The sequence below is a fragment of the Cydia amplana genome, chromosome 13 (genome assembly GCF_948474715.1).
Source record: "Cydia amplana chromosome 13, ilCydAmpl1.1, whole genome shotgun sequence".
Taxonomy (NCBI): Eukaryota; Metazoa; Arthropoda; class Insecta; order Lepidoptera; family Tortricidae; genus Cydia; species Cydia amplana.
In genome coordinates this window covers 12,745,929-12,770,879 of record NC_086081.1, presented here as the reverse complement: position 1 = coordinate 12,770,879, position 24,951 = coordinate 12,745,929, and the positions used below count along the sequence as shown (strand labels likewise).

Genomic DNA, 24,951 nt, shown 5'->3' with positions numbered 1-24,951 from the left:
GAGCGGGAAGGTCAACTTGGGGCTGAATACTGTCGTCTAGGAACAATGCCAAGTGTTGCGTATCCATGAAAAAAAAAAATGGTTGTCTGTAAAGTCGATTTACGGACGATAATTTTGCGTTATAACGTCATAAGAAAACATTGATGAAAAATTGCATACTTTTATACGTTACCATGGAGATCTGTCCACAACGCTATCATGGAGATCTGAGCGCCTACCGCGAACCACGTTCGACGTGTTGCCTCTCTGTCGCACTTGTAAATTCGTACGTAAGTGTGACAGGGAGAGAACACGTCGAACGCGGTAGACCCTCTGTCCACAACGTGACACTTTTTCGTGCATGCTACCGGTGTTCATCGATTTATAAGACGTTATCACGTCAAAAAGTCTCAAATTTCTTAGTTTATATTTAATAGAGAAATAACGTATCATGATAGTTGCCATAAATAAAATAACAATAGTAGAAATTGGCTCTACATTCAGGCTTAGAAGAATAGGTATTTTTAGGTACCGTATCGTTATTGCCTTAAATCTTTACCTTATCATTCCAAGTCAGGTACGTTATGAATGAACATAAAGTGATACCTAATTTACTTGAGATAGTTTGGTTCGGTTTTAGTTGATTTATCTGGTCAACCTTAGATAAAGTTAAATCTCTTTCCAGACTAACAAACGTTCCAAGCATTTTCATCGAAGTGTCGCTGAACTACCTAACGTTGTTTTTTTTTAATATTTAAGAAAGTTGAAAGAAGATTATTTAATACCTATATCTACAGGTCTGAAAATCAACTTCCAAGTTAAATTAATTTTGTATTAAGCAGAAATGTCTGCGAACGATGCTATTAAGCTTCGAAATAAATTAAAAGTGGAAAAATTCACCGTCTTGGGTGGGACTTGAACCCACTACCACTGGATCATTAGTACAGTGCTCTTCCATCTGAGCTACCAAGACCGTACCCAATTCAGTGAACTATATACTATATGATTTGGAACTCTGGTAGCCGTTTAAGAAGTGTAGTACTCTTACGGTAGATGTCGCTATGAGCCTCCTTAGGGCTCATATATGGTGGAAATATTCACTGGGTACGGTCTTGGTAGCTCAGATGGAAGAGCACTGTACTAGTGATCCAGTGGTCGTGGGTTCAAGTCCCACCCAAGACGGTGAATTTTTCCACTTTTAATTTAACTTCCAAGTTTTACAGTATGAGTGTTTTAAAGAAAAAGCGTTAGGTAAGCGAGACTAGAGTAGCATTATGACAGGTTGTCTGGTATATTGTAGAAAGATAAAGTTAATGAAGGTTCAGAATAGATCCACTGATAAAATGATACCTACACATCTAGGCGATGCAAACGTAGTGGTTATATGGGGCATTATCTATGAAAAGGGACCTTATTGTCGATGGCGTTTACGCCGCACAGCGTCGCGCGGCATTGTATTTATATCGGAGCATCGTTAATGATGGCGTAACCGCCATCGACAATCAGGTCCCTTTTCATAGATAACGTCACATATTCTCTTTGGATGCAGCTGCAGCTTGCAGTTGCATCTCTAATTCGCGATCCATTTTAAATAGACCGCGGCATAAGGCGTTCAAAGCAACATTGTAGCCGGGAATTCGCCTGCGGTTTCGTTTACTTTCGCTGTCAGAAATATGTTGCAGTTTACAATTTAATACAGGGATTGCTTCTCACGGCTCTTCTCACATTTTTATAATTTCTATTTTTGATTTTTAGGAAGATGCAGTACAATAATAAAACGTATTTAGACTGCGACCGCAATTACATTTATTTAATACATATTAATAAGTATAGGTACATATTAAATCATATTTATAACCGGGCACAGACTTACTCATTCGAGAATATACCCGCTCGTGAATCTGTTAATAAAAATGGCTAAGTAACTAAATAAAACAAATATCTAAACGGTAAAAAAGTGAATAACCAGCATGGTTAAAAAAACTAGCCTAAATAGCTAGAATATTTAGGATCTATTGAACCTTTTAAAACACTTTTTAAGCGCTCGACCAAAACGACCTAGAGTAAAACTTAGGTCTAACCGCAACTTAATGGGACTTAATTTTAAAATTGCTCGTCGGTTTATCGAAATTGTTGGCCTATTTGCCTACATAAAGCTATCTACTCCGGCAGTTACCGATTTGAAGTCGGTTTAAAATAACACAGTGACCACAGACCATGGCAATTACGCATTGTGTTTTTTGGTGGAGTGACTGTGTTGTAGGTAACGTGCGAGTAGGATATATGGATCAAGTGTAAATAAAGCCTGACCATCAGTAATATACGATCATTGTAAAGAGGGCGCTATTATTCTCATGGTATAGGGTGACAGTTCAGTATAGTATGAAAAAATTAGTTTCAGTGAAATTCCGCAACATGGCACGTTATCATGTATTATTCCTGGTCAGGCTTTAGATCAAATAGATTTAGTTCAGCTTAAATCCACGACGTGCTTGAATATATAGGTAGATCTTTAAAATTACTAGCTCGATTAGTGTAATAAGTTTGTAGGTAAGTAGGTAGGTATCTGTTTTCTAAGAAAATATTAAAATTACATGTCCAACTGTCCCTGTGCTGATATTAAATGCTTTAAGGGATGGGTTTAAATTTAATACATCTAAATTCTAAATATAAGTTGTTGAAACATACCTATGTCGATTAAAGAATTCCTTGTAATATGAGTGTACCGCATGCGTATGGTTTGTCTAGGCTATCAAAAGTGGTTTGGTTTAATTGGTAGCTAATAGAATTCAACTGTCAACGTAGTATTATTTTGTTATATGGAATTCGGCGCCTATGGAGCCCATATATAATAGGGATGTTGACATGAATCGCGAATATATAACATGTTATGTTTTTACCATAGCAGGGAATATTAGAACGCGGAAAATCATATTTTGCAAGTGTAAATATGCGTAATAAATTAATTAAAAATAATCAAAAGTATTTAAAATAATGCCCAGTATCACGTGACTGCAAACGCCAATCGGAGCGCGTGACGTAATCACAGTGGAATCACCAAAGACAAGTTATAAAACCTGCCTAAGTGTCTACAGATTATCGTACCGAAACGCGATCTTGGTGCGGTGCGGCGCACGAATCGATAGTGTGTAAGGTGGTGCGTTAAGGACGCAGCTATAAGTTAGAGCGAGAAAGAAGGTCGCTGTCCGATGCGGTAGTGTGTTAAGGCTTTAAATAAAATTTGTCAGACTGTCATGTTTGTTTACGGAGAGGAATTAAAAAAAATCGCTTGGAATTCGCTAACTCTTGTTGTGGCACTGACAGCAGTTTGTTTAAAACGCCGTTACGTCATCAAGGTCACGTGACAGTTTGGAGCGTTTAGGTGCGAAATTTAAACACGAAACTTATTATACATGTTTTTTTATTCAAAAGTAATGAATATATTTTTTTAATATTTTTTTCTGTAATTATTACGTGTCTATCTACAAAATGAAACCAGTTCCAAAAAATTGTCAACATCCATATTTAATATATCGTTATAGTTAATAGATTTCCCATGCCTACTGACTCTTAACGCTTCAGTGCCGGCGGTAACCCTAACGATCCCGACTATCGGGTCATTCGGGTCGTCCGGCCTGGGAACGAAATCATAAAATACCCGATAGTCGGGATCGTTATACTAAAGCTGTATCTATATGACAAGATTTTTGTGCCTGATGTCTTGTTTGGCTGGGTGGCAATGAATGAGTTAAATATAAATTCCTCATCCGGTTGTGTTTCAGGATACTCGTACGATCCAGACTGCATGTACATCAACGGGTCTGGGCGCGACTACTACGAGTTCTACATCCAGCTGAACCGCTGCGGCACTTTGGGACGGAACAGCCAGCATGACGACTCGAGGAAACATCCCACTGTAAGTGACATCGGGGTTCTATTACATAAACCTTTTATATGTCTAAAGTCGTGAGTTCACAGCTTGGTGAGGCCATGTATACATATACAGTAGAAAATAACTTTTTTTTTAAAGAATAGAAAAATTCAGGCTTAAACTAAAATCTGCTACATTCGTGGACGGAAAGTGAGAATGACCAACGAGTAGGCGTAGCAGAAAATGACAGCAGGGTCAGAATCCTGTTTAAAACAAAGTGTTAGTATAGTACTTAGTGAATTAACTGTCTATATTTTTTTTAAAGTCGTGTTCTTGATCGTATCAAGATGATTGCGTTAGCTGAAGTATTAAGGATGCATTGTTTTAAAATAACACATGTCCATGGAAGTACTAGAATATACTTGTAGTGTTGTATATTAAATCAGATTGTACGAACCGTTTTCTGGGTAGTTAGGTACTTACTTAGAATTACTTAGGCAATTTTCCGCTACTTAATCTATGTTATTAAAGCCGGACATGTCGAAAATTGCTGTAAATTAAGTAGATAATATGTATGGTAAATGTTACAATTTTTAATTATATATAATCCGGTAACACTAATTAGATTAACACGCTCTTGTCTCATGGCGACAGGTATTTGGACTAGTGTTACCAGTTAGGCATGTAAAATGGGTCTATATTGGGTCGCATAATAATTAATTGTCATAATGTAATGTTACGCATAAAACTCATTTCGCATAATTGTTATTGTGCTGGAACTATTAACATTTCTGAAAAATTATAAAAGAAACTTAACCTAACCTACTCTGTTCTACACAACCTATGCAAAATATTTTCGAAAATACTTTCTGTTTCAGCTGGAGAAAAATTATGCGAAAAGAGTTTTATGCGTAACATTACATTATGACAATCAATTATTATGCGACGAGATATGACCCCCTGCACGCCGACGTTGTAGTTGATGTGCTGTCGGCGTGCAGTTCCCATATAAATTGCAGTCCGTCTGTATCGGCCTTTATATGGCGTTTTTATAGGTAAACGCGCTACAAGCCTCAACCTAGCTATTCTAAGGAGGATAGAGTCTAGGTATAAGTATCTAGAAGTTAACCGTTTCGATGCGGATGGCACGACAGGCGTGTCATCAATGTTTTTAACGTGTGGCGTATGACACGATAGGCGTGCCATCCGCAACGCATATTGGAATCGCGGCCACAGCCAAAAGTTTTCGAAAATGGAACACACATCGAATCCTTAACACGCGTATGTTTAACTCTTGCAGAAGAACCTGATGTGGAACACGATCACGGTGCAGTACAACTCGCTGATCGAGGAGGAGCTGGATGAGCACTTCAAGGTCACCTGCGAGTACGGATACGACTTCTGGAAGACCGTCACCTTCCCATTCTTAGACGTTGAGTAAGTTTTAATTGGTACCTACAGATAAGCATGTTTTATACGTCTACTATGTGACGTACAGCCCGCCTGATGGGAAGGCCCACTAGTAACTCCTGGGAAATAGTTTCTTGAGAAAATCTTGATAAGGATTCTTTCGGCTGAGGATTAATTTCTATGTTTAGATGTAAATTGTCTTTTTAAACACGTTCAATTTGAATTGTTAACCTTACGGCTTTGTAATAGACTTGCCGTGACCCATATACGGGGCACGCAGTGAACGTTGTCAGTATATAGTGAGAATCTCATCAGTTGCATTCCGAATGGGACATCAAATTCGTCACCTTTCAAATACTTCCCAACCCGAAAATGAGAATAGCGTTTGCGATCTGGATGCTGCTTTGGAATTATTTCGATCTGACAGAAATTATTCAGATGATTTCATACAATTTATATCCGCACCGCAAACCCTAATGATGAGAGCTCAACCCCCAAGAAAATTTAATAGTAGTCACGAGTAAGGATACTTCATGGATTTTTTCAATGATTGCAGAGTGGCGACAGGCAACCCGGTGGTGTTTACCTTACAACCGCCGGAGTGTTACATGGAGATCCGGGCTGGCTATGGGGCGAGCGGCGCCCGCGTGTCTGGTCCCGTGCGGGTTGGAGACCCGCTGACGTTGCTTATCTATATGAGGAGCTCTTACGGTCAGTTCGTAGTGTAGACATGTAGAAACTTAGTTCTTCTGGCCAACGCATTAGGGGTCTTGTAAAGTAGGCAATAACAGATGCAACGACCGGAGTGCTACATGGTGGTCCGTGCTGGCTATGGGGCGAGCGGCGCCCGCGTGTCTGGTCCCGTGCGGGTTGGAGACCCGCTGACGTTGCTTATCTACATGAGGAGCTCTTACGGTCAGTTCGTAGTGTAGACATGTAGAAACTTAGTTCTTCTGGCCAACGCATTAGGGGTCTTGTAAAGTAGGCAATAACAGATGCAACGACCGGAGTGCTACATGGTGGTCCGTGCTGGCTACGGGGCGAGCGGCGTCCGCGTGTCTGGTCCCGTGCGGGTTGGAGACCCGCTGACGTTGCTTATCTACATGAGGAGCTCTTACGGTCAGTTCGTAGTGTAGACATGTAGAAACTTAGTTCTTCTGGCCAACGCATTAGGGGTCTTGTAAAGTAGGCAATAACAGATGCAACGACCGGAGTGCTACATGGTGGTCCGTGCTGGCTACGGGGCGAGCGGCGTCCGCGTGTCTGGTCCCGCACGGGTTGGAGACCCGCTGACGGTCAGTTCATATTGTAGACAAGTAGGTAGAGTTATTAGTAGACTTAGTTCTTCTGGGCAACGCATTAGAAGTCTTGTAACGTAGGCAATATCAGATTCACCGACCGGAGTGGTACATGGAGATCCGTGCAGACTACGAGGCGAGTGTAGCCGTGGGTCTGGTCCCGTACGGGTTGGAGTTAGTAGTCTATGGCATAAAAACAGTATGAGAAAACATAGAAGCTAGCATAGGTAAATAAATAAAATAAAATACGTTCATTAATAATACCTTGTTCTGGAACTATGTACTTAATAATTTAGCAATTTGCTGGAAGCGGTACGATGAGAAAGCTCTTTGTTTCGAACATTATTGTATTATACAGGTGTAACGCTAAATTAATAGCGTGACATTTTACAGTAGGTTAGTGATAGATTTAAGCATGCACCGCTAAGGGCACTGGATTTAACGGCATCATCACATCGCGTGCCAAACGTGCGTGCAATCGAAAGAATCCTGAGACGATCAGGTTCATTGCCTCGAACAATATCAATGCCGTTACCATTTAATTGTCCATAAAGCATCAAAATAACTTTGGAACGAGTATCGTGTTGTATTTTGTCTATTGACAAGTTTGTATTCGGTGTTCATCATCATCGACCAATGTCCATAGTTTCGGGGTCTGCCACCAGCAAAGAACAATCAATAATCGTTATCTGCCTCTCTATTTTCGAGCGACAGAGGCAGATAACTATTTCCATATGTCGATGTTGGCTGTTGGCTATACCTTTGTCGACAGAGCACTTTTAACTTTAACTTGAATTTCACGATGTCAAAAGAACATTTATTTTATATCATAACACACACGAAGTGTTATTTCATGATTAAACTAACTTTTTTACGTAATTGTATTGCAGATGGGTTCGACATCGTCGTGAACGATTGCTTCGCACATAACGGGGCCACGAAACGCATCCAACTTATTGACGAGCATGGGTAAGTTATTCAATTCAAATACTCTAAATAACTAAGTTTGGAGGAGCTTTTAATATTTTGTCTTAAAAAAAATGGCAGCGGAATTAGCTTAAGCTTAGCAATGTTAAGCGGTGTTGCTTAAGCGGTGGTGGCCGAGTGGATATGACGTCCGACTTTCAATCCGGAGGTCGCGGGTTCAAATCCTGGCTCGTACCAATGAGTTTTTCGGAACTTATGTACGAAATATCATTTGATATTTACCACTAGCTTTTCGGTGAAGGAAAACATCGTGAGGAAACCTGCATACATCTGCGAAGAAATTCAAAGGTGTATGTGAAGTCCCCAATCCGCATTGGGCTAGCGTGGGGACTATAGCCCAAGCCCTCTCGCGCATGAGAGGAGGCCTGTGCCCAGCAGTGGGACGTATATAGGCTCACATTATTTATTATTAGCAATGTTACCCCCGGTGGGAATTATACTTAATCTGATCGTTGATTTCAGGTGCCCAGTGGACGACAAACTCATCTCCCGCTTCCGCGGTTCCTGGTCCGAGGCGGGCGTGTTCGAAACTCAAGTGTTCGCGTACATGAAGACGTTCAGGTTCACAGGCTCCCCTGCCTTGTACATCGAGTGCGACGTGCGGATGTGCCACGGAAGATGTCCGGTGAGAAAAGAGACTGTTCTCTCTCTCTCTTTCGTGTCCTCGGCGTTTGGTCTGAGACGGGCGTACTCGAGACACAAGTGTTCGCGTAGTACACTACGCGAACACTTGTGTCTCGAGTACGCCCGTACACATGAAGACGTTCGGGTGCGTTCGGGTTTACCTGCTCGCCGGCCCGGCCCTGTACATCGAGTGCGACGTGCGGATGTGCCACGGAAGATGTCCGGTGAGAAAAGAGACTATTCTCTCTCTTTCTTTTTCGTGTCCTCGGCGTTTGGTCCGAGACGGGCGTGTTCGAAACGCAAGTGTTCGCGTACATGAAGACATTTAGGTTCACAGGATCCCCTGCCTTGTACATCGAGTGCGACGTGCGGATGTGCCACGGAAGATGTCCGGTGAGAAAAGGGACTGTTCTCTCTCTCTCTTTCGTGTCCTCGGCCTTTGGTCCGAGACGGGCGTATTCAAAACTCAAGTATTCGCGTACATGTAAACGTTCAGTGCCTTGTACATCGAGTGCGACGTGCGGATGTGCCACGGAAGGTGCCCGGTAAGAACAGAATATATATACTACGTGGGGAACAAGCTGTCTGAGTAAGGAGAGAAGTGAAGTGGGGAATAGACTGGTCTCCCGCTTCTGCGGATCCTGGTCCGAGTTGGGCATATTCGAGACGCAAGTGTGCGGATGTGCCACGGGAGGTGTCCGGTAAGAAAGATGCTAGATGCTAGATTTTTTTTTAATATTTGGAAAGCATTGCCTAGAAGTCCTACTCAAATCACCACTAAATCGAGTTAAGTAGTTGTTTCGACACGACGATGAGACAAACATAATTTGCTACACATAGGTACTGCAAGTCTAATCCCTTCCGTGCTTAGGTGGATAAAATATGCAGTAGCTTTTTGTCTAACAAATTTTTCTGTATTGTCATGTTTCAGTCTCAACCATGTCACTGGCGCAACATGAAATCGGTGCGTCGGCGCTCAGTAGAACCGCCCGCACCGCCGCAGTTATCTGAGAACATCTCGCTGTTCCAGTCACTCCGCGTACTGCAGGAGGGAGAGGAGGATAGCGAACTCGCCACCCGCAGTGGTTAGTACAGTGGTTCCCAAAGATGACTGGGCTCCTAACAAAAACTAACAAATTCGGGACCCACCGGCCGTCTTAAAAAGGGGGCATAATAGTTATTTTCGATACAAGTGCGAAAAAGAGGAAATTCGAAACGAGTGGCGATAAATTAAAACACGACCGAAGGGATTGTTATAAATCGACACGAGTTGCGAATTATCTATTCGCACGTGTATCGAACAACGTTTTACAGTACATATGGTACTTTAAAGTTTCGACATCGCACGAAAAGTGCTATTTTACGCACTAGTGCGGAAAAGTAGCCCCATATGTACTGTAAAATATTTTTTGTACCTAACTCAGATGCCCTAGTAGTCTCAGGGCCTACTAAATATTCGCTCGCGACCCACCAATAGGTCGCGACCCATAGTTTGGGAAATGCTGGGTTAGTGGATCAGTACATATATTATACATATCTATGTCGTGGTAAATAGCAATTTCAAAAATATGCTTTCGCAAATGCGATTGCGATTTCTTTGACTTTGGTGTCTTCTAAGAGGACACCAAAATCAAAGAAATCGACCCCATCTGATAAGATAACCCTGGCGAGAGACGTCCCACAGCTAGGGTTTGCACGACGGATCCGGATCCAGATCCGGATAATTTCATACATTCCGGATCCGAATTGCAAACCCTACCCACAGCAACACAACTGCAATAAATCCTTTCCTCTTCAGGTTCAGTCGAAGGTCAGACGTGTCTAAAAACCTCCGCATTGTCGGCCATGCTGGTGTCATGCGGCGTGCTTATTGCAGCCCTAGTGGGGGCTCTCCTAGTGGCCGCTCGAGGTTGGAGAAGACGAGAGGCGCGTACGCCGCACCACGCTTACGTACCGCATAAGGGGCGGATAAAGTAAATCTTTATGCTAGATTAGGTTAGGTAATTATGATCAAATTAGGCTACAGGCAAGTAAATTATCTAAGACATGGCCTTCAGGGTCACAATGTCAGGTGTTCTGTCACTTATTCACCTTAAGAGCCAACAGGAGTGGTCATTTCTCCATACAAACGTACTCGACTGTTTCCTCCGTGGGTTTTGAAGCTAGAGCAATGATTTTTTCAACACAGATCAATATTGTCAATATCTGTGTCGGACCGTTTTGCTTTTTTTGATAATTTTGTTTTTTAAGGCGCTGGAGCCCTTCAAAAATGGCCAAAATGGCGTAATTGACTATGCCGCAATGAGAGGCGTGCTATTCAAAACTGACATCAATTAGTCAAAAAAGCAAAACGGTCCGACACAGATAATATCATAATCATTTAGATTTCCAAATTTGGTTACGATTGGTTAAGTTTTGGAGGAGGAAACAGTCGAGTACGAAACCTCGATTTTTGATATTTTTACGCAGGATTTTTCGCCTTGTCCTTATCGCACTAGTTTTAGGAGCCGCTTCCGGTAGCGAGACGGGTATATTTACCTAAAATATTTAAATCTTAGCTCCTGTTGGCTCTTAAAGTAGTCAGGTCTTAGGACTTGGCCCCTAATGCTGCATACAGTGTCACTTTCTATAGTTCGTCTCATTCACGATGACGCGCAGATTTGCCAAATCTAACCTTTAACAGATGTGGCTCACTCCGCGATTTCGTCGCGTCGCTAGAAGTACATGCGGCCCACACCAATTTTGGTGTCTAGCCGTAGTAGTTGCCGCGCACCGCTACGGAACGGACGCCTGCTCGCGCTTGCGCCACCTAGCGGTCATATCTGTCTTAATAGACGCATTTTGTCAGAGAGTGAACGTTCTGTACCTAGTACTATTATTTATTCTGTGCAACATGACGATACGAGTTAAGGCACGCGTTTTCGTGAATTACACGATCTATATAAAACTTTTGCTGTCTTCCGTACCAATTTTTTCATAAGATTTGCAATTGTCAGCCATGGTGTTATGCTCGCTAAGGCGGAGAGGCCTGCCGGCCTAGCCAAGGTTACAATCGCTATCGCTTCGACAACGAAAAGCTTCATGTCTCTCTATCACTCTTCCATATTAGTGCGACAGTGACAGTTGCGTTTCGATCGCTACGGAGCGTAAGCGATTGGCATCTTGGCTACGCGGCCTGTTCCACTATTCCCCGCATCACGCTATGTATCGCATAAGGGACAGATAAAGTACCTAAATGTTTTTAGTATGCCAGATTAAGTTTTGATGTTCAAAATATGCCACTAGAGTTATCTTTATGTCCAGGAGGCCTACATAAGTTGTCAAGTCAATGTCCAAATAAGAAAAGATAACCATCAAGAAAACAATGTTTGTAATAGTTATGTCACATCCTTAAATAATGTCTGAATTCTAGCGAGCTAAGATATTTGCTCTATATGATAGTATTTCTAATTTCTACGCAAGTAGGTATAAGTAGTAGCTATGTATAAGGTCTCAAACATAAAATTATTGGCTGTTTTAAGCCCTAAGCCTATTCCATATAAAATGGATCTAATAGCCAATACTCAGAGAATGAAGAAAACTTACTGTAGCCTCCTAAGGATCAAGGTCCTACCTATAGTACCTATTCAGTTCGATGCAATTTAAACCATGTTCAATTAGAACAGTCGCTTTTGCTTTGTTTCGTTCAAGTTTCAAACAACGCAAAATCAACTCTTTTTCCTACAATTTAGGTTCAAATTTCAGTGGCAAATTTTTGGATGGTATCACAATATAGGGCATTTGAAACTTGTAGATACGAATAAGTAGGTGTAAAACGTAAATACAGATCGACAAATAGACCCAATTGGTATCGATCGAAAGTGCATTCAATAGTTAATCCTTATTATGCCCAGTGGGTTGTTTTGGATCTTCTGAAATATTATCTCATACTCATCAACATTTCGTTTGCCACTATCTAAATGTGCTATTGAATCGGTGACCCAGAAATTTTTAATTTGAAGTCCAATTTGTTGCTACGATTCGAGTTATTTGTAAAAGTTGAGATGAGTAGGAGAGTATACTTAACCTTAATTATTAAGAGGTCCGGAACGTTGTTTAAGACAGGTAGTTCTTGGCATATATTGTTATGTATCTGTCGAAAAATTTTAAGATATTTTTTTACATTAAAGTTTAGATAAGGTAAATTTACTCAATTTTTTTACTTAAGTTTAATGTAAAATATTGACAAATTGAGAGGATTTATATTTTTAAATTAAAATATACCTCCTTCTGTTTGTCTGTCTATTGTTAAGTTTGAACCAGAATTCTCTCAGTAAAGTTGTGATAAAATGATACAAACCTATTCGAATAAGTGTAATACATTTATATTTTTTAGAATAATAAATTATAGAACTCTAGATGTTATTTATTAGTATAATTTATTGTAACGTAGATTTGTAGGTACAGTCAGCATAACTATTAGCTACAAATGTGTAGGTTGCAGGGGTACCAAGTTTTGCTGACCGTACATACAACATATTTGTAAATATTACTTTAGGTTATATTTTTAGACTATATTTATAAATTTTGTACTTCTGAAACTGCCTTTTGTGAAATAGAAATAAAAAATAAAAACCTAAATGCAAATTAAAATTATTTTACCTAACCTTGAGAGTTGTAGTTTTAAAAGTAAAATAAAACAACGTTTCAACAACACAAAGTATAATAAATACGTTTGTAAGTATACATGTCATGATTTATAACATAACAAAAACAACATTAAAAATGCACACAAAAGAGAAATCACAATTAAATTCCTTACACGGCAGCAGCAGAAGTTGCTAAGCGGGCGAGGTGTTCAAAATCATCTTGACGCGACTTTATTGTTAAGAGAATAAGATCGTGTCAAGGTAATTTTAAACACCTCGCCCGTTTAGCAACTTCTGCTGCGGACTACGAGCAACATAATAAATCACAATTCTTAATGTAAAATCAAGATTTTTATTGAATATATAAATACAGGATTAAACGAATTTACCTGAAGTGTAGTTCTATCCTGGGATATAACCGCGAAAATCGAAGTTAGCAAATTGCGGGCATCTTTCTCTGTCACTCCAATTACGCCTTCATTGGAGTAAAAGAGAAAGATCGCCGCAATTTTCTAATTTCGGTTTTCGCGGTAGGCCCTCTGATAGTTTTTTCTTTTGTTATATTATACGTACCCACCGTGTAAGAGTTTGTTCGTTGTACAAAACAATGTCCTTAAAAATACATTTAAAGTGTTAAAATACTGTCATCATTTGTTCAAAATTGATTTTTCATTCTACGTCATATTTTATGCCTATAATATAAGAATATCTGGGAGACCGAGCTTTGCTTAGAAAACATATAAAAACTCAAAAATGCGCGTTTTGCCAGAGATAAGACCTAGCTAGATCGATATATCGCCCCCGAAAACCCCCATATAGCAAATTTCAACGAAATCGTTAGAGCCGTTTCCGAGATCCCCGAAATATATATATATGTATAAATAAACATACATATAAATAAATAAATAAACAAGAATTGCTCGTTTAAAGGTATTAGATAGATAGATGTTACCATAATCTAGAAATAAGCCATATGAACATTTAATCAAATTGTATTACTCTCTTAGTAATACAATTTGACTTGATCGGGAGTATATTCGTATACATAAAAAAAAAGTTACTTTTACTTTACAATAAAACAAGATTTTGCCCGCGACTTCGTCGGCGTGGAATTAATAATTTGGGGTTTTTATCCAATCTGCTTGTTATTGATTTCCCATACAAACTTTAACGTTTATAACGCCTAGTTAAAGTGTAATAGCAATCATTCAATAGGGAATATTACGCGAAACTCTGCGTAGGGGGCGCCACTCCCACAATAAGTCACAATCTAAGGGACTACCGCAAACGAAAGAGTCGAAATTTTGTTATCTAACCTCTCTATCACTCTTGAATATTCGAGCGATAAAGAGGCAGATAGCCGAGTTTTGATTTCTCGTTTCCCGGTAGGCCCTTTGTAAACAAACCGCATGGTGTATCAATGTTATATTTGATTGTCTGTGCAAACTTGTCAAAAAACAGTTTAAGGTACAGTATGTATAAGTTACTCTATGGTTTACTAAAGGCGCTAGTGCTGCACTCTGGCGGCAAAACATTGCAGTAATACTCCCTATTTAAGCATAGGTATGCTTACATCAATTATCAGACGATACATCAAATTATCTCACTTCCATCCCGCTTTTCATCCTCTTAATGGATGGTTTCGGGATAATTTTTATCCTATCTATCCTATACTTTTCCCGGGACTCAAAACTATTCAATTATAACAAATTTCAACTAGACAATATTAGATTTGGTTCTAACTAAAAATTGGTTCAGCGGTTTACGCGTAAAGAGGTAACAGACAAGACAGACACACTTTCGCATTTATAATATTACATAGTATGGATGGAAGCTACTTATATTAAAGCGAATGACATACAGCATAAAATGGCCTTCCTTATACGATGGGACTGCTCGACTATTTTATAAACTAGATCATGAGACAAATGCACCCACTGATTGTAGCGATGATGATTCATACTTATCATTATCATAAATTTGTGTAAAGGATCATGTAGGTTCCATCGTTGTATTTTACTATTTATAATATTTATATCAGCAATGTTTTTAAAATACCCTTTATCGTAATTTTTGTGCAGAAAAAGAGAGACATATAAATAATACAGACGATTATCTCTTTCCCCATAGAGTCGTGTTCGTCATCACTGTTGTAGATAGCGTGGCGTCTTGATTTTTGTAGCTCTAGCTAGGTAACTACTATCAGTCATTCTTATGACATGGGCAATATGGTTCATTAGAAAACATCGAACTATTTTTCTGGTGCTTTATTTTGTGCATGGTGTGAAATAATTTATGTCTAATACAGGCAGCATCAGCATCTAATCAGCATGACGTAGATGGTCATTATTAAGACCAAAAGTCGCTCACTGATCAAACGTCGTTGTACCGATTAACAGTCTGTACCGTTTACTTGTCTCATTAGGGTCTCTATTGTTTCCCAAATAGTTTTAAGTCATAATATATTGTTTGCCCGCATTTTCGTAAGTCATAATTTATTTGGTTCAGAAACGCGTCACTTTTCAGGATTGTCATAAAACAAACCAAACCTAACCTAATCCATCTATAGGGTAACCAGTTTTAAGACTAATGATAATATGAAAAACAATACATTATGACTTAAAACTTTATGGGAAACAAAGGGACCCCGTCTCATTATAAATAAACATTCAAAAATAGGGATTGCACGTGAGGTACCTTAAAAACATCGTCGATATGTACCTGTCTCAGTTGTTGGCGGGTAGCTTCTGTAGTTCGGTTTCCAAGAATTTTATGGCACCGTCCAGGATTTGTACTTCACATTGTTTCAGCAGTTTGATGTTTTTGCTGCAAAAAAAGACATCGCATTTAGGATTTCAGTACCTACATCTTTGACTTATTACATGGACAGTTATCCTTTCTAAATATACCCCACCCGCAAATTTTAATAATATGCTTTTTCGCGGTGAAAAAAAAAAGTTGTAACACAATATTACTCAAGAATTTAATTAGTTCAAATAATCCGCTCTATTTTATATGCGTATTTACCCAATAAAAAAACATTTATCACACAAATTAGCATCTTGAACATATATGCTATACAGTAGAAACAACATTAGACTTGCTTAGCGTCTAAGGGTACCCTAATTATCATCATAATTATTACGTGATCTTGTGGCAGGGGCCAAAATTTCTGTAAACTGTCGCCAGGTAAACTACGACCATCTTGTCAGTACTGACATTTCTAACAAAATACATACGTGTGCGTATTATCGGCGGTATCTTTAGTCTTGTACATGGCTTTGATCAGTCCGCAGCGGGTGAGGAGGTACGTGTAGGCGCGCCGGTCGAGCTCCGCGCCCACCGCCTCTGCGCTGGTCGCTTCCGTCGATACTAGGTCGCCGGGTAGGCCGTGGTTCGACCATTTTGTCAGTTCGTCTGAAATTAAAACAGTTTTGTAGGTTATCAAGTACCCTAATTCAGAAAAGCCAATAGGTAGGTACTGTAGAGGTTTGCAACCTTTACAGCTTTTTGGTCAGTGGCTGGCAGCTAACCCACTTTTAGATTTAGAATTTGATCTCGCTGTCAGATGGAACGGGTGTGCTGATGGGCATTCCTAAAGAGACAGCAAGCCAGCCTAGTCGAATATTATTGATGTAAATTAGCTTAAACTTATTAAAATAATATAAAGAAGAGCATCAAAGTGTATTTAATCCTCTACCACATTCTCCCCGACAGATCGTCCCTCTTTACAGTACCTAACTAGTTGGTGACATCAGCTAGACTCAATTTACTGATTAGGACCACTCTTGAGGTTGATACTTTACCTCGATTCATTGAAGATCCTATGGGGGTTGTCTCCTCGTCATAAGCAGCTATAGTGGCTGACATCAAACCTCAATATGCTCAGTAGGACCACTCTAGTGGATTGCTACTTAACAAACCTTGATTCATATTGAATATCCTAATGAAAGCCAGTAGCTCGGCGCTGATAGGGCTGTCTCCTCGGTACAAGCTATAGTGGGTGACACCAGCAAGCCCCAATCTGCTCAGTAGGGCTACTCTTGTGTCACGGTGAGGGTCGCTTGAGCTAACACCGAGGGCGAGGGAGAGGCTGTCGTGCTGGTTGTCTGGGTACACGAAACTGAAAAAAAAAATAGTATTCGAGTCAGGATAAATGTAAAACTCAAACAGTAAACTTGTACAAAACAGTCTAAATACTTAAAATAAAAAAATCTGTTACGTACGACATTTCTAATTGTAATCATACCAGGAGGCCTAGCCAAGATGGCAAACGTTGATAGAAAACGGCAATAGAAACTTAAATTATATATGGAAATAGTCACGTGACTTTTCGTATCATATTCTGTCATCCCAATGCATTTCTCTTTTCATTTGGCGTTTGTCGATGTAGGTAACACTGTCATCTTGGCTAGGCCCCCAATACGGTATAAAAATATAAGTAACCATTTTGTAAATAATGTTAATATGACTGACACTTTCTATTGCATTTTGCACTTTTGCACTTTCTATGGCATTGTAACTATTAGCTTTATAAAATCGAACTCAGGTGTATCACTATTCTATGAATGTTTACAAAATTGTGTGGTTTTGCCAAAATCTCTACAATATAGCTTTCAAATGTTACGTAACGATTTGAAAGCTATCTGTAGAGATTTTGGAAAAACCACACGTACAATGGAGGGCGAAAAAGTAACGGCAACATTGACCACATTTACCACATTTATAACCTTAAAGCGGTTATGTCGAATAGAACGCAAAAACTTAACTACACTTATTTTTGAAAACAGTGATAATGTCGAATACAGGAAGGCCCTAAATACTTTGTCAAAAAATAAGAATATTTTTCTTAAGTACGTAAGTACAAATTATTATTAAAATTAATACTACAAACATTTAACTGAATTTTATGGGCCAGTTATATATTTGCATAAATAAGTTGGCTTGCCTAACTTGAGCGTTAGAAATTTCTCTCAGTCATATTTAGCGAAACTAACAAAAAGAGAACTGGTACAATAAAGTGCGTATGTAATCGATCGACAGTGTGACGCAGGCGCAAGTATTACGTCGGTGTTGTTTCTGGTACCTACGCTTCAATAGAACAATGTGGCTTACTTATCGGATACTGGCGACAATGATACATAAACAAAACAACGATAACGATTAGAGAATTGAGTTTTCTGTACAGAAAAAAAAGGTGAATTGTCAATTGAGGTTTTCGTGTCTGTTTTCAGTGTGTTGTGTGAGTTTTGTGTCCTTAGCGAACTCGGCGCCGTCGACTGTACAGAAACGGTTTTGGACAGAGTACAATGGCGGTCTTTGGTGTCGGAGGCCAAGATATCTACTAGATATCTACTAGACATCACCAAGATATTATGTCAGTATCAAACGAGTGTCAAAAGTGACGTGTTTGAAGACATGTCAATTGACACTTGTTTGACACTGACATATCCCATCCATATCGTTTCAATATCTAGTATTTGACGTATCTTAAAGTTCGAATATGGCTTTACGTAAGTACAGACAACATTAGGGCTTAAGAGTTACACGAACCCGCCACCATAAGTCCCTCCCATAAAGGTAGGCTCTCATTTTAAAACGACATGACTTAAATTACATGAAACAAGTAATAGTAGTTTATGCAACAGTGATATAATAAGGGTTCTTAAAATTCAAGGGTCGAAGTTACAAAACGAGACGTAGTCGAGTTTTGTACAAAAAGACCCTTGAATTTTAAGAACCAATTATGAGCTGTTGCATACATTACTTTTTCTATGACAGCTGCAGCAAAAAAAAAAAAAAAAAAAAAAAAAAAAAAAAAAAAAAAAAAAAAGTTATTATTAAAAAAAAAAGAGTTATTATTAAAAAAATTGAGTTATTATTTAAAAAAAAAAGAGTTATTATTGTAAATGAAAACATACCTCTTTCAATCAAGATGATCGGAACTTGTATCTTTAAAAAAAATAAAGCAGTTGTATTATACTTATATTATAGTTGTATTATGAGCCTATAGACAAAGCATTCAAATGACATTGCTTTAGATATCACTGTCAGTCATTTAATTGACACATTTAAGTGCTGGAGTAGAAAAAGTTACGTAACTTAATATATCTACGTCTGATACAAGTTTTTGTAGCTAGAAATTGTTTGACGTACAAAATTTCTACTTGTCTATTTTGTTTGTATAACAATTTTTAGCGACGAAAACTAGTACGAGACAGATGTATGTTAACAGTTTTGAAAGCGTCGAAATATCGGGACCTCAAAAACAATACAAAAGGTAATCACGGTTCATATCCCGGTCGATATAAGTCTATAGATGTATGTTACTTTTGAATGTATATGTCAAATTTCATATTTGTTATTTCAGAATGTCGTTTTAAAATGAGAAGTGTAGGTACCTAATTTAGATTTTATGATTGCGGCTAGGACAAACATACATACCGGAATTTTATGACCAAAAACAACGCGTAACAAAAGAATTAAGAAAAAAGTATCAAGTAAACATGTTAATAACTTCGTGTTAATTCATTAACGTTGTGACATCCGTATGAAATAATAAGTACGATCACTATAATCGTATTTTTACTGCCTTATAAAAACAGAATCCATGTTAAGCGTATTGCAATTTTTACGATACTTTTTAGGGTTCCGTACCCAAAGGGTAAAAACGGGACCCTATTACTAAGACTCCGCCGTCCGTCCGTCCGTCTGTCACCAGGCTGTAGCCTGTATCTCACGAACCGTGATAGCTAGACAGTTGAAATTTTCAGAGATGGTGTATTTCTGTTGCCGCTATAAAATACTAAAAACAGAATAAAATAAAGATTTAAGTGGGGCTCCCATACAACAAACGTGATTTTTGACCGAAGTTAAGCAACGTCGGGCGGGGTCAGTACTTGGATGGGTGACTGTTTTTTAGCCTGGTTTTTTTTTTGCTTGTTTTGCTCTATTTTTTGTTGATGGTGCGGAACCCTCCGTGCGCGAGTCCGACTCGCACTTGGCCGGTTTTATGAGAAAGTGCAATAAAGAAGCAAAAATAAAACCTCATCGTGAGTATAACATGTCTCGATATAAATAAAAAAAACAAAAACAATAAACAAAGCCATCGTCCTTGTTAAAATAAATTGGAGAGAAAAAAGTTACCTTTAAAACTAAAGACTTTCTATACATAATTGGCAACAATTGTGGTATTATGGCTACAAATTATAAGTTTTATGACTTCCACTATATCAGTACGTCACGTAGGTGCAATAAGCGTACCTAGTAAATTGCTAGTTCTGAGTTTTTTGTTATATTAACGTTTTAGAGCTCTAGGTATAGCGTAACAAAGGTTCAATCTCGCCAAATTTACCATTAAATGGACGTTGTAACAACTTTTAATAAACTATAGCAGCGTCCGTTCAGTTACAATTAAGAACCATATCTAACCATCGATATTAAACTTTCGTGAGACATATTTTAAACTGCACGAGTTGCAGTCGCCGCGAGCACTCGAGCCTGAGGATGGACCCCCGAAGGGCCCGAAACATGTCGCCAATAGCGACTAAAAATTCAAGTGAGTGAAACCGTTGTCGTATGAACAGTTTAACCATATCTAATGTCTATCCAAAAACCATCCTTTAAAAAAACAGCGATTTATTTGGTTAAGCATTTTTAGAACTCTGTACGAAATTTGGTTAAATGCTTTTTTCTCAGATACCGTTTGACATGGCTGAAATATGTTTTTTTTTCTACAAAATGTCGGAAAATGTCAACATAGCCCAAGACGAAAGTCTGACAATAAAATATTTTGTGCGTATAGTTGCATACCGTTATGAACCTACAAAGAAATCGGCGAAAGCCCTAGCACTAGGCTATAGGATTGAAGTTCCGCTACGGGAATTGAATCTAACGTACACATATATGTACATATATAATAGGTATCCGTACCCGTTATGTAGAAATAGGTCAGCGTTAGGCCTCGCCCCGTAGAAGATGAAGATTTGTTCCCCCGGCTTGAAGTCCCGCAACGCGTAGCATTCGCCTCGGTTCAGCTCCTTGTTGAAATCTGTTGTTATCTGGAAACAATAATTTGGACGTACCTATATAATCATGTTAATGTTTGACTTCAACTCTGGAGAAATAAACTTCAAGCACAAAAACATCACTAATTAAAAATACATTCATTTTTTTTTTCGCTTTCGACCACGGCGACTGTTTCAACTCCGCTGCTGAATACGTTCATGTGCCAGCGTATGGCTCGCGTAGCCGATCTTATTAGCAAAGACCCACTAAAAACTAAACTAAAGACTAACTTTAATTTAGGATACAAAATTATCATAGATACAATAACTGCCGTAACAGGCGAGTCACAGCTTAATTTACTGTCAAAGTTCAATGCCCTTCAGTTTCCTATAACAGAGGAAGACCATAAACTGCTGCATTGTTCATGCGCCTACTAGAAAGCTAGACACATGTCCGTATTACTAACAACAACTCAGTTAACTCACCAGTAGACGTTAAGTATCATGTTGCAAAGTTTAATATGATAAGTTGGTAGTCAGTCACACAGGCGGGAAATTTGTACCGGTCCAGGTCGTGACGAGTCATCACCATGGCCCATTTCTCAATAATGTTTAGTACCTTTACGTGCTCGTGGTTACACATTTTCCAGAGCGAAATGAAGGCAGTCGCATCCGTCCTCAACTGCCCCAGGTCATCACCGTGGCTCATCTTACTCATCTATCAACAAATGAACTTACCTTACCATGCTCAAGGCACATATCCCAGAGCGGTACGAAGCCTGTCGTGTCAGTCCTCAACTGCTCCAGGTTGTGAAGTGAAGTCATTACCGTGACCCATCGGTCAACAGATATTAGGTACACGTACCTTGCCATGCTCGTGGTTGCACATATCCCAGAGCGGTATGAAGGCGGTCGTATCCGTGCCCCAAGATGTGACAAGTCATCACCGTGGCCAATCTGTCAAGAAGATACAAGAAGAATACAATATGTACCTACCTTGCCGTGCTCGTGGTTGCACATGTCCCAGAGTGGTATGAAGGCGGTTGTGTCCGTGCTTGACTGCTCCAAGTTGTTCTGACGAGTCATTACCGTGGATACCGCCCATCTGTCAACAATTAGAGAAAATCTATGAATATACATTATGTGAAGAAGAAAATTACCTATTCCTATCCCTCAATTCTAAAAGTGGTTAAATGAAAATCTCCTAATCATGACGGTTTTGGATACTTCAATCAGAACGTGGATGAGTTGGGAATGGAGTATTACTTTGGCTCAGCCTGTAAGCAAAGGAACCAAGTCATGTTAAATCGACACGGTATTTTTTTTACATTTTATATAATCACTATATAATCACACCCATACACACACAAATCATCATCCCATCATTTATACTGGCTACTCACCTTATAACACACACACACACACACACACACACACACACACACACACACACACACACACACGCACACACGTCAGTCGTTTTTGTTTTTGTTTAGAACATATATATCATCTAGACTCTTTACATTTCCCTTTTCTATCTTAGTAGTATTTATTTTTATTTTTACTTCTTATGTTCCTTTAGTACTTAAGTTTATAAAATAACTTGTACCACTTTCCTCGGAGGAATCGCTGAATCCTGAGTCACAGGCTTTGTCCTAGTTCAGGAAACAGAGGCTCAATCCAAAATGAAACTGATACAAACCTAATACTTATAAGTTTTTTTTTTGTTTCCTTTTTTGTAATTGTATAAGGCTGTAATACTTACTGTATTAGGTTTCAAGTAAATAAAGATAAAGATAAAGATAAGATGACTGCTAGCAGTCATCTTATGAGTATAATACAAAAAATATTTTAATACAATGTTTTAATATAAAAAAAAAAAACTTTTTTCCTAATTCAAATTTACTTAATCGACGCATTCTTGAGAATGATAATTTACCCAACATAGGTATGTGATTAACCTAGCTTTTATTCAGAGGTAAGGTCTGTATAACGAGTATGCCGACCCAGATTTTTTGTAACACATCCATTTACAATGTAACTTGGGCAGTCAAGAAACATTTCATAGCCGATTAGCAACGGTTTTTAGTGAGAACAGATAAATGTTGCCATATATAGGAAGCGATTGATCTAGAATAGGATCGGTTCACGCAACACCGCACATTTGAGCCGTGGCCATTCATCAATAGATACCTACCTACATTCTGACTACGTAAAGTGCACTGCCGTTGCAAAGCCCATAAGCCTCCTAAGGCCCAGCCAAACAAATTAAACATAAAATTTGCCACTGAAATTTGAACCTAAACTGTAGGAAATAGTTGATTTTGCGTTGTTTGAAAATTGTACAAACGCGACTCTGTTCCAATTGAACGTGGTTTAAATGACATCGAACTGAAGAAGTACTATAGGTAGGACCTTGGGCCTTAGGAGGATAGGCTGAATATGTATCTAATGTACATTGTACAATCAGCATCAAAAGTAGTGGATCAAACTTCGCGTCAAAAGTATCTACCATTCTCTAAACAGCTTAACAAAATTAGATAATAGATATGTATCTAAGAACAATTAGACTGTAACATATACTTTGAATAGCGAACTGTAGAGATTTCTCTATTTGGAAAAGTATTCCTAAATAGCAGATATCATACTTTGGCGCATTGTTTTATACGCTACTATTGATTCTGACTGTACGTGTTGTAAGTACGTATGCAAACAATAAATTAAAGTGATTACTAGCGACATCTCTGTTTTTAATAAATTACTTAAGAATTTATTTGCTTTCATAAAAAACCGAATAGCGTTTCTCTATTATTTGATGTTTACTGATCACTGAATACCAATTTATAACAATGCGTTTTTATATCAATCTATTTCGTAGTAATCCGATAAAAACAACACGCACCTTCTATTGAATGACTACAACTAGTTTTGTAGCAAATAAAATAGAATCCGCTTAATACGATCACTTTTAATTTAATACAATTTCCTGCATCAATAATCCTAGAAACTACATAGTCATTATACCTACTTTATATGACGCGTTTTTGGCGTGATCCCTTCAAAGGTTCCCTTCATAATCATAATCGTTTATTGCACCATGGTATTAAAACAGTTGTTACAAAATAATGGTATGTCATGGATGGAATAGGGTATGGCAAACATATCCTTAAATTACTTACAATAAAAAGAATTAAAAAAAAACTAACTAAGTACCTTTATAATTTTAGAAGATCAAAACTTTTTTAACAAAACTTATTTCACAAAACTATCAAAATGCGGTTACTGAATTATTATGAATCGGTTAACTATTCTAACGCGAAAATCGAAATCTTGTTATCTAGCTCGCTGTCATCGCTGCATATTCGATAGATAGAGAGTCAGATAACGAATTTTGATTTTCGTGTTAGATTAGACCGTCAGATTCTTCTTAAGCTAGTTTTAATATATTGCCTTCGAACGATAAAAGTAAACATTATTATAATACATACATACATTATCTACTTGAGATTATATTTGCATACAAAGTGCCTATGAATATGCAATGAGTTAAAAAGCTATGCGGGGCAGCAGCAACGGCCTTCTGACGGCATTGGCAGAGCGCCTCGACTCTCCCCTCACTCGTTACTGGGTTGAAGTGGCGATTGGCAGGGCCAAGTAGGGCAGATGGTCTGCCAGACTGCCTTACTTGCTCCTGGCAGTGGCAAACCTATATAGCGTGTAGGTACCTAATTTATTTAGTTTTTTATTTAATTTATTTTATACTTATTAGTCTATTTTTTTTTGTCTTTGTATTGTGCCACTAACATAGTTATTAAGATACCTCTGTAACTAACATATTATGGATCGAACTTGGTCTGAAATAAATGTTTTTTTTTTTTTATAAAGTTCTATAGGTATTTAACCAGCTAAAGGAACTATTTAGGTAGGTACTTAATGTAGGTGTTTTATTTGCCGTAAAATATATATTAGATATTTGAAGTTGTTGTCAAGATTTCTGTAAAGCGAAAGTAAGAGGGAAGCTGCGGTAACTAAGAGATGGGCTTGCATACCGAAAGTCGGGTGTTAGAATCCCAGTTCTTATCAATAAATATTCATCGTCTTTAAGAAAAGTAGGTACCTGCTTGAAGACTAGCGTCTTAATAACGGAT

At 38.5% G+C, this 24,951-nt stretch overlaps 2 protein-coding genes and 1 non-coding gene across 3 annotated transcripts in view; 1 reads left to right on the top strand and 2 right to left on the bottom strand.

Annotated features, from left to right (window-relative positions):
* LOC134653607 (uncharacterized) overlaps positions 1-10,170 on the top strand; it is a 43,878-nt gene extending 33,708 nt beyond the window's left edge. Inside the window, exons 7-13 of the mRNA XM_063509006.1 lie at positions 3,762-3,895; positions 5,151-5,287; positions 5,817-5,971; positions 7,449-7,527; positions 8,008-8,170; positions 9,101-9,254; positions 9,968-10,170. Coding sequence (XP_063365076.1) covers positions 3,762-3,895; positions 5,151-5,287; positions 5,817-5,971; positions 7,449-7,527; positions 8,008-8,170; positions 9,101-9,254; positions 9,968-10,146 — 1,001 coding nt within the window. The 3' untranslated portion in view covers positions 10,147-10,170. The remainder of the gene's footprint in view (positions 1-3,761; positions 3,896-5,150; positions 5,288-5,816; positions 5,972-7,448; positions 7,528-8,007; positions 8,171-9,100; positions 9,255-9,967) is intronic.
* Trnai-aau (transfer RNA isoleucine (anticodon AAU)) lies at positions 880-952 on the bottom strand. Its single transcript has one exon. It is a non-coding gene; the product is annotated as a tRNA-Ile (tRNA).
* A 5,008-nt stretch (positions 10,171-15,178) lies between the features above and the next one.
* Positions 15,179-24,951, bottom strand: part of LOC134653563 (actin-histidine N-methyltransferase) — a 53,236-nt gene continuing 43,463 nt past the window's right edge. The window contains exons 5-10 of the mRNA XM_063508946.1: positions 21,800-21,908; positions 20,730-20,857; positions 16,721-16,920; positions 16,037-16,214; positions 15,444-15,623; positions 15,179-15,209 (exon numbers count right to left, since the gene is read on the bottom strand). Of these exons, the coding sequence (XP_063365016.1) occupies positions 15,524-15,623; positions 16,037-16,214; positions 16,721-16,920; positions 20,730-20,857; positions 21,800-21,908 (715 nt within the window). The 3' untranslated portion in view covers positions 15,179-15,209; positions 15,444-15,523. The remainder of the gene's footprint in view (positions 15,210-15,443; positions 15,624-16,036; positions 16,215-16,720; positions 16,921-20,729; positions 20,858-21,799; positions 21,909-24,951) is intronic.